General features: G+C 38.2%; 1 protein-coding gene across 2 annotated transcripts in view; it reads left to right on the top strand.

Annotated features, from left to right (window-relative positions):
• LOC110457429 (fibrillin-2-like) overlaps positions 1-10289 on the top strand; it is a 117755-nt gene that overhangs the window by 62166 nt on the left and 45300 nt on the right. For both annotated transcript variants that reach the window (XM_021508712.1, XM_021508713.1), the window contains 5 exons: positions 3222-3350; positions 3642-3767; positions 4185-4310; positions 4920-5084; positions 8594-8710. In XM_021508712.1, the coding sequence (XP_021364387.1) occupies positions 3222-3350; positions 3642-3767; positions 4185-4310; positions 4920-5084; positions 8594-8710 (663 nt within the window). The remainder of the gene's footprint in view (positions 1-3221; positions 3351-3641; positions 3768-4184; positions 4311-4919; positions 5085-8593; positions 8711-10289) is intronic.

A 10289-nucleotide genomic window follows, 5' to 3' on the forward strand; every position in this document is an offset into this window, starting at 1 on the left:
CACGGTTAGTATGTCTTTATTAACACGGTTAGTATGTCTTTATCAACACGGTTAGTATGTCTTTATCACCACGGTTAGTATTTCTTTATCAGCACGGTTAGTATGTCTTTATCAGCACGGTTAGTATGTCTTTATCAACACGGTAAGTATGTCTTTATCACCACGGTTCGTATGTCTTTATCAACACGATTGGTATGTCGTTATTAACACGGTTAGTATGTCTTTATTAACACGGTTAGTATGTCTTTATCAACACGGTTAGTATGTCTTTATCAACGCCGTTAGTATGTCTTTATCAGCACGGTTAGTATGGATTTATCAACACGGTTAGTATGTCTTTATCAACACGGTAAGTATGTCTTTATCACCACGGTTCGTATGTCTTTATCAACACCATTGGTATGTCGTTATTAACACGGTTAGTATATCTTTATTAACACGGTTAGTATGTCTTTATCAACACGGTAAGTATGTCTTTATCAACACGGTTCGTATGTCTTTATCAACACCGTTAGTATGTCTTTATCAACACCGTTAGTATGTCTTTATCAACACGGTAAATATTTCTTTATTAACACGGTTAGTATGTCTTTATCAACACCGTTAGTATGTCTTTATCAGCACGGTTAGTATGTATTTATCACCACGGTTAGTATGTCTTTATCAACACGGTTAGTATGTCTTTATCAACACGGTTAGTATTTCTTTATCAACACGGTTAGTATATCTTTATCAACACCGTTAGTATGTCTTTATCAACACCGTTAGTATGTCTTTATCAACACGGTTAGTATGTCTTTATCAACACGGTTAGTATGTCTTTATCAGCACGGTTAGTATGTCTTTATCAACACGGTTAGTAAGTGGATTTTCTCATCGTGGGAAGTATACCGGTATGTCATCTTTCATCATCACGATTAGCACATGTTTCAGTACATGCTACATAAAACATGTTGAATATGATATTAATAACTAACAAAGTTTATGTTTTCATTCATACATGTATAAGTCCGTTTTATCTATGTACATTGAAACTAAGCTAAGGATTTCATTAGGAAGGTTAATGTGTTTTATTATAAAGATTTTGAGTGTATTTATTATTAGGTAGTATTAGTATGTGTTTGTTAACATGGATAGTACAATTGTACATGTTGGTATGTTTATGCGTACGGTACGCATTTGTTTTAATGAGTTTTTACCGCGAAAATAGTATCCCTAGTTGCAACACAAACTGATTAGCTAGCCAATGAAAAACTAGGAACTTAGATGAATTGCATACATAACCTCTCCTGCCCCTCCCCAGCCTATAATTGATTTAACTTTACTTCGTACAACCCCGTATTAGAGACTTTGATGATAACCGGGTTATCTGTATGTCCGTTACTTCCACGATCAAGTATGTTGCTCCGTAGATTCTTAACATCGGGATTAGAAAATAGGTCTGTCCATTTCGGGTGTACACTATATTATATAAAATAAAATGGCACTGACCTGATTAACGAGGTTTCAATCATCAATAGGTTTTGATTTGTTCAGTAAGGCCGAATTCAAGATGGGGTTTTTTACAGTTTATTTTTTCGCGATAGCCAAGACGAAATTTCGATATGAGATTTCGATTCTACAGTATGAGGTACAAAAGGAAATGAAGGGTGGAGTTGTTTAGGAGGAATAGCCACTTTGTATTGGAATGTTATGTTCTAATGTGTCTCCTTGTCCACGAGTTGTTTAGGAGGAATAGCCACTTTGTATTGGAATGTTATGTTCTAATGTGTCTCCTTGTCCACGAGTTGTTTAGGAGGAATAGCCACTTTGTATTGGAATGTTATGTTCTAATGTGTCTCCTTGTCCACGAGTTGTTTAGGAGGAATAGCCACTTTGTATTGGAATGTTATGTTCTAATGTGTCTCCTTGTCCACGAGTTGTTTAGGAGGAATAGCCACTTTGTATTGGAATGTTATGTTCTAATGTGTCTCCTTGTCCACGAGTTGTTTAGGAGGAATAGCCACTTTGTATTGGAATGTTATGTTCTAATGTGTCTCCTTGTCCACGAGTTGTTTAGGAGGAATAGCCACTTTGTATTGGAATGTTATGTTCTAATGTGTCTCCTTGTCCACGAGTTGTTTAGGAGGAATAGCCACTTTGTATTGGAATGTTATGTTCTAATGTGTCTCCTTGTCCACGAGTTGTTTAGGAGGAATAGCCACTTTGTATTGGAATGTTATGTTCTAATGTGTCTCCTTGTCCACGAGTTGTTTAGGAGGAATAGCCACTTTGTATTGGAATGTTATGTTCTAATGTGTCTCCTTGTCCACGAGTTGTTTAGGAGGAATAGCCACTTTGTATTGGAATGTTATGTTCTAATGTGTCTCCTTGTCCACGAGTTGTTTAGGAGGAATAGCCACTTTGTATTGGAATGTTATGTTCTAATGTGTCTCCTTGTCCACGAGTTGTTTAGGAGGAATAGCCACTTTGTATTGGAATGTTATGTTCTAATGTGTCTCCTTGTCCACGAGTTGTTTAGGAGGAATAGCCACTTTGTATTGGAATGTTATGTTCTAATGTGTCTCCTTGTCCACGAGTTGTTTAGGAGGAATAGCCACTTTGTATTGGAATGTTATGTTCTAATGTGTCTCCTTGTCCACGAGTTGTTTAGGAGGAATAGCCACTTTGTATTGGAATGTTATGTTCTAATGTGTCTCCTTGTCCACGAGTTGTTTAGGAGGAATAGCCACTTTGTATTGGAATGTTATGTTCTAATGTGTCTCCTTGTCCACGAGTTGTTTAGGAGGAATAGCCACTTTGTATTGGAATGTTATGTTCTAATGTGTCTCCTTGTCCACGAGTTGTTTAGGAGGAATAGCCACTTTGTATTGGAATGTTATGTTCTAATGTGTCTCCTTGTCCACGAGTTGTTTAGGAGGAATAGCCACTTTGTATTGGAATGTTATGTTCTAATGTGTATCCTTGTCCACGAGTTGTTTAGGAGGAATAGCCACTTTGTATTGGAATGTTATGTTCTAATGTGTCTCCTTGTCCACCAGTTGATAAGGAGGAATAGCCACTTTGTATTGGAATGTTATGTTCTAATGTGTCTCCTTGTCCACGAGTTGATAGATATCGAGTCAAAATCTAAGATACTGTGGAAGCGATTGATGACAACAACACACATGTTATTATGAGTTTTATGTTTTCTTGTTGTTTTATTTGTAATTCCGATGTAGACGTTGACGAGTGTGTGTTATACGGGAAGAAGATCTGTAACAACGGTCACTGCGTCAATAGCCTGGGCTCCTTCGTCTGTAAGTGTGATGATGGCTTCCGGCCGGATAAGGACCGCACCAAATGTGAAGGTGAGTATCGCACATACAATGATTTCCAGATACAAAATATATCCCCTACAAGTAATTAGGGACCAATGTACCTTGACCTCAATGATAACCAATTGCTCTGTCGAGTGTGAAGTAAATTGTTACCTAGGAAATTGGGGTTATATAAATGAGAGTCATCAATATATAAATGTTTCGTGTGGGAATTGTTTTCATACCTATTACGTATCTAAAGATATTGTTATGCGTAGTTGAAATGTTATGTGAGAGATGGATTTCAGGTGATTATGAACCTTTAACGAATGTGTAATTCAGACATAGATGAGTGCAAAATGGGAAATGGAGGATGTGAGGACGCATGCGTGAACACCGTCAGTTCCTTCTACTGTGACTGCAAGGAACCTGGATTTGAGATCGATTCTGGTGGCCAGAACTGTACAGGTACGTAACTGTGACGCGTAGTACTGTTCACGATAGTTTGTATACAAAGGGACATAAGCATGTCCATATTTGATGTACTGACATACAACACGGTACATGGACGTATGTGTTTAAATAGCCATACTATAAGCTGGTATATCTACTCTGTATACAGTCGCTGATGATTTTCTGCATCAAAAGACGGTTTTTTGACATCGAAAATTTCAAATGAAAAGCGAGGAAACAAAATAAAATACAGAAAATAAGGGAAGGATACTGTGTAACGGAAGGTAGAGTTGGTATATGTGTACATTAAGAAGGGGGTAGCTGAGCAAATATGGAAATGAAAGATAGCTGTGTAACTAGAGACAGGGAGATAGGGAAGGTAACTGTGTACCTTAAGGAAGGATTGTAAGTTTATTTTTGTATTTTTTGTAGACGTGGACGAGTGTATTGACAACGCCCCGGGTTGTGAGAACGACTGCGTGAATACCATAGGGTCCTTCTACTGCTGGTGCCACTGGCATGGATACGTGGTTCACGGAAACCAACGTAACTGTACGGGTGTGTTAACATATTACATTGGTTCAACTATAAGAGCCAAGTGTGTTAGAATGTACCGGCGTGTCTGAGCACCATTTCTAACATTGTAATAATCAATTTCAGGATAATGAAAGCTACTTAGATAAGTGAACTATATTTACTGTGAAGTTAAAATCATCCTCGATACTCCAGGAGTTACGCTCACTTTCGCTCTCTGCTTCTCTTTGAAGTCGGGTGTCGCTCCTTTGTAAACTTTAAAGGGCATGTATCGGCCTAGCGATTGGTCAGGGTTTCTTTTATACAATGGTACCAATCAAATAGCTAGCCGCATGCCTTCTTTAGTATTCCATTCCAGAGGTGCAGAGAGTGGAAATGAGCGTAACCCCTGGAGTATTGAGGATTATTTGAAATATATTACGATTTTTTGTCCGATAGATTTTCATTTTTTATTTAAATGCCAGTGATAATTCAGCCCGTTTCAAGCTGAAGCTGTTCCAATGTACCACCATGTGTAACTTTCCTTACATAGTCTTGTATCATTTTATATTTTTTTCATATGAAATGCTAGCATAAATAATGTCATATATTTCTACACTTGTTGTTAATGTCTATATGTGGGTCAACTATTAGAATGCAGAGACGACCAGTATATGATTGAGGAGGAGAAACTGTGTGTGGACTGTCCTAATAACTCACGAATAGTGAGGGCCTTACCAGGAGCAGCTAACTCTCTGGAGGACTGTCAATGTCTGCCTGGCTACCTCGGGAGTCCCGCAGAGAAAATTCCCTGTCTAGGTAACGTTTGTTGTTAAAATTTTACCAAGGGCATGTAACTCGCTATATGACTGTCAATGTCTGCCTGGATATGTCGGGAGTCCCGCGGAAAAAAAACCCTGTCTAGGTAATTACCAGGGGTAGCTAACTCTCTGGAGGACTGTCAATGTCTACTCGACTATGTCGGGAGTCCCACAGAGAATATTCCTTGTCTAGGTAATTACCAGGGGTAGGTAACTCTCTGGAGGACTGTCAATGTCTATCCAGTTATACCGGGAGTCCCGCAGAGAAAATGCATTGTCTAGGTAATTACCAGGGGCAGGTAACTCCCTGGAGGACTGTCAATGTCTATCCAGTTATACCGGGAGTCCCGCAGAGAAAATGCGTTGTCTAGGTCATTACCAGGGGCAGGTAACTCCCTGGAGGACTGTCAATGTCTACTCGACTATGTCGGGAGTCGCACAGAGAATATTCCTTGTCTAAGTAATTACCAGGGGCAGGTAACTCCCTGGGAGAGTGTCAATGTCTATCCAGTTATACCGGGAGTCCCGCAGAGAAAATGCGTTGTCTAGGTAATTACCAGGGGTAGGTAACTCTCTGGAGGACTGTCAATGTCTACCTGGCTATGCCGGGAGTCCAACAGAGAATATTCCTTGTCTAGGTAATTACCAGGGGCAGGTAACTCTCTGGAGGACTGTCAATGTCTACCTGGCTATGTCGGGAGTCCCACAGAGAATATTCCTTGTCTAGGTAATTACCAGGGGCAGGTAACTCCCTGGAAGAGTGTCAATGTCTACCTGGCTATGCCGGGAGTCCCGTAGAGAAAATGATTCGTCTAGGTTACGTGTGTCGGAGAGTGTTCCGTTTATCTAACGCGTAGCTTTATACTAAATATTAATCGTGTTTTGAGCTGCAATGCTTTTTCATGGATGCATCAACTAATAATAACAAATGTTGGGTGTGTTATAGACTGTATTTCTTCTGTTTTTCGAGTCTTTTGCCTAACATATCAAGCCAAAAAACAAATAATGCATTTATGCAAATAAAATCAATGATTAAATCCCTTAATAATTTCCTATGAATAAATATTTTCACACTAGGTTATTCACAACATTACATTAATCTAGACAATCAGAATCATCAAATTCGGGTAATTGCTGATTAATGCGTCATTTTGTTTTGAACAGATATCAAAGGCAAAGTATTTTTTGCATTTTTCTTGGTTATTTTCGATTGTGTCCCTTCATTAGATAATTGTGAACTTCAAAGACTGAAGTTTTCTTTGGTGTTTTTTTCTCAAGATAAAATAATCAACTTTAAATAAAATATTTTGATAATGAAATTTTATGCAGGTAAAATGTAGCCGACAAAACAAACTGATATGTTCTAAAACTAGCAACAGAACTATTGATGCTTAATGTTGAATTTAAAGATATGACATTTACATATTCCTCGTGTGGAAGGGTCATAACTCGGTATTCAGAAAAGGAAACATAGGTAAAGGTTGAAATGATTTATAAAATGCAATTTTACGCATGCATTTCCCTTTTTTTCACAATTACCTCATAGACTTTCTTTGTTATAGTCACACATGGTTTCTTTGTGTATTTATTTTAGATATATAACAATGTATGTAGATTTCACATGTTCCCACCAAAAGTTGTGCAATATGTTTCCTTTGTCTATCTCATTTCGAATTTTTCTGACTAGATTTACTCCTACCCCATTAGGTGCTCGAAACACTTACTTTCGATCAGTCGTTCATGCTAGTTGCCTCGTCGGTTATAAAGCAAAAGCCTATGTACAAAGTAAGAAAGGGAACATCTAGAAATCACGGGGCCTCAAAAACGGACTTGTAGCCACCTAGCTATTGAGGGATCACCTTTGACTATGACTTTGTTGTTTAGGGAAATGTTGTTTTTCTTCAACACGAGCAGTTATTCTAACAACGGCCATGTTGTCATGTAAAAAATGGGAGCACCGCAAGCAGCAGATTGTAGTGAAATCTATAGAATTGCAGACACCTATTTGTTTCCATTACATGTTGGTCCCAGGGTGTTGGTTATGATGTGATAGTGCGTAAGATTTCGTCCTTATGATAATAACACTATTTTACCCTGGTATTATAGTTTACAGGAAAGTGTCATCGACAGAAGTAAATATTTGTTATTGTATACTGAACAATTGATAATGAGTAGAACACATACAAGTTTTAGTAAAACAGCACAAAGGATGGCCATATTATTATTGGCTGATGACAACCCCTCTTATGACAAAAAGAAGCAAAAGAGTATAATGGTAAAGTTGTTTTGAAACACAAACAGGAATTGAAAACATATTTTGCGAGCTTTCGATAACGTCGGTGTTATTTGTCAAGCAAAGAGTTTCAATAACCAGTGTCTCGACACTTAACCGCTGAAAATAAGTCAAAACTCATATAGAGAGCTTTTGCCCAATGGCATCCTCGTACTGCAGGCAGTCAGGGGGACGGGTAACACGTTTACCCACTCCACCCCTCAGTGGATGTTAAAATGGGGTTAGAAAGATGACTCAACTGGCGGCACCTTGTCTCTGTTCACCGAATCCCCTTCCCGCCTAACCCAGATGGATTCTTTGATATTCCTGACTTTCCTGTTGTCCTCCCTTTCCAACCCTTTCCAGTTGTTCCAGACTATTAATTGGTTATGTGTGTTAGCATGGTCTGTAATGGCTGATTTATTGTATTGTATCTCCGATGACTCCCTTTATTTCTAGTGAATACTTGCTGTTTCATTGCTTCGACGTCTTTCTGGTGTTTATTTAGGCGTGTCCCAAATTTCCGGCCAGTTTCCCCGATTTATGTAAGGTTGCAGCTGTTACACGGTATTTGGTAAACCACCACTGCTTCGTCTTCCTTCTGCAATTTGTCTTTCGGATGAACTAATGGTTGTTTGATGGTGTAGTGTGGTCACATGGGTGTGCAAAAGTGATGTTTACGCAACACTCTTGAAAGTTCTTCAGACAACCTTTTTATGTATGGAATAGCGACCATGTTCGTACGGGGTTTTTTCTTCAGGCCATTTGCATTTCATTTACTTTTCATTCCATGTTAACCTTCACTAAGGGGCGGAATGGGTAAACATATTACCCGTCCCCCTGACTGCCTGTATAATTAGAGTGCTGTCGGGTGAATTGTCTCCATGACTTTTGACAGCTGTCTTGACTGATTCGGCACGCTGTTGCTTAGCGAGTTGTTTTAAGCGGTTGAGAGTCTAGAGACTGGTCATTTACACTCTTTGCTTGAAAAAGGAAACAAATGTTTTCAAAAGCTCGCAAAAGAAGTTTTCAATTCCTAATTGTGTTCAAAACGAACTTAGCCTTTTTTATACCAAACTAATGAAGCTTATCCGAAGGATATAATGCTATTACAAGGAATGGATAGGGTAACTTCTCAGTACACATTTAGTCAGCTTATGAGCATCCGAGCTTTCATCATATGCCGTACTTATATCAGAATGATGACGTCATACCATGTTTACGTTCCATTACAGACGTGGACGAGTGCCTGGTAGCCGATTGTGAGTATGAATGCCAGAACGACGTGGGCAGCTTCACCTGTATCTGTCCAGACGGATTCTACCTGATGAAGGACGGCACAAACTGCACAGGTATTACCATATTCAGTAGATAAGGTTCAGTTAAGTATGGTGACCGATTCGTTTTGTCGTGTCGACGAAGCGAACAAGCACGGAAAGGGTCACAATGGCCGTAATTAGCCACCACAGTAAAGACTATGCACGTCGGGAAAATACACTCAGTCTTCTTTGACGAAATGTGATTATTTGCAAACAGGGGCCGGTTCGTTCTATGTTGTAGGCTAAGACAGGAGCCGGTTCGTTCTATGTTGTAGGTTTAGAAACTGACACCGCGTTACTGTGGAGCTGACTATTATTTATTTACTGCAGAATATCAGTTCTTTACTGTATATTTGGTTAGATAGTTTATAAACAACCACGTAAAATGTGTGTTGAAAAAGCTACAGAAACATATCACAGTTAGAATATTTTATTTCAAACAAATACATACTTACTGCGTACACTTAACAATCAGGTATTCAAGTACAGCTATTTACATCAGCAAATACATGTGCGTGTTGCAGATATACCTTGAATGTTCGATCTTCAAAGTTAGATTGTCTAATCAATCAGCTGGCCGAAATTTTCATACACTTCACTTTTTTACATTTTACTAATAAGTGATGTGTTAAAAGATTGTAGACTAGTTTTTCTCGAAACAGTACAGTATACCATTAAATACAAGTATCCTTTTGTTATGCACAACAGACTTGCATTTGTGGTTAACAAACATAATTATGAAAGTATTTTCGATCCCTTGGAAATTGAAAATAGTTTTGCAGCGGCTGAAAGAACGTAAAATATTTTTCTGAATTACCTGCGAAATAAGAATAACAATATTCTTGTTACAGAAAGCAAAGAAATGTCAAACGTATTTCAACTGAACAGTAGATTGCTAGATTTTGATATTGGTGAATTCCTCGTTAATAGCCAATTGATGTGCTTCCTATCACTCAATTTTAAAGCGGTGGGAAACACAGCTAATTCTTGACTGTTCTTAAAAAACATATAACAATCTTAGGAACAGCTCGTAAAATATACCTGATCTTGTTAGAAAATATAATAATTTCATGGTTTGTTTTTTAGTCATGAAGTTATTGTTGATTTGTAATATATGAAATTAACAAAACACGTCTCGAAAGGAAAGATGTTTAGGTTTTCGGGAATCCGACAACTTGGGCTGTAATTTACTATGTACGGGTCATAGGTGTTAATGCCACACAGTGGTAAATATAGATAGTGTCAGTCCCAGTAAAGTATGGGACATCAATTGTTTACAGATATAGACGAATGTTTGTCAGTCCCAGTAAAGTATGGGACATCAATTGTTTACAGATATAGAAGAATGTTTGTCAGTCCCAGTAAAATGNATATAGACGAATGTTTGTCAGTCCCAGTAAAATGTGTGACATCAATTGTTTACACATATAGACGAATGTTTGTCAGTCCCAGTAAAGTATGGGACATCAATTGTTTACAGATATAGGCGAATGTTTGTCAGTCCCAGTAAAATGTGTGACATCAATTGTTTACACATATAGACGAATGTTTGTCAGTCCAAGTAAAGTGTGTGACATCAATTGTTTACACATATAGACGAATGTTTGTCAGT

The sequence above is a fragment of the Mizuhopecten yessoensis genome, unplaced genomic scaffold (genome assembly GCF_002113885.1).
Source record: "Mizuhopecten yessoensis strain PY_sf001 unplaced genomic scaffold, ASM211388v2 scaffold9133, whole genome shotgun sequence".
Classification (NCBI taxonomy): domain Eukaryota; kingdom Metazoa; phylum Mollusca; class Bivalvia; order Pectinida; family Pectinidae; genus Mizuhopecten; species Mizuhopecten yessoensis.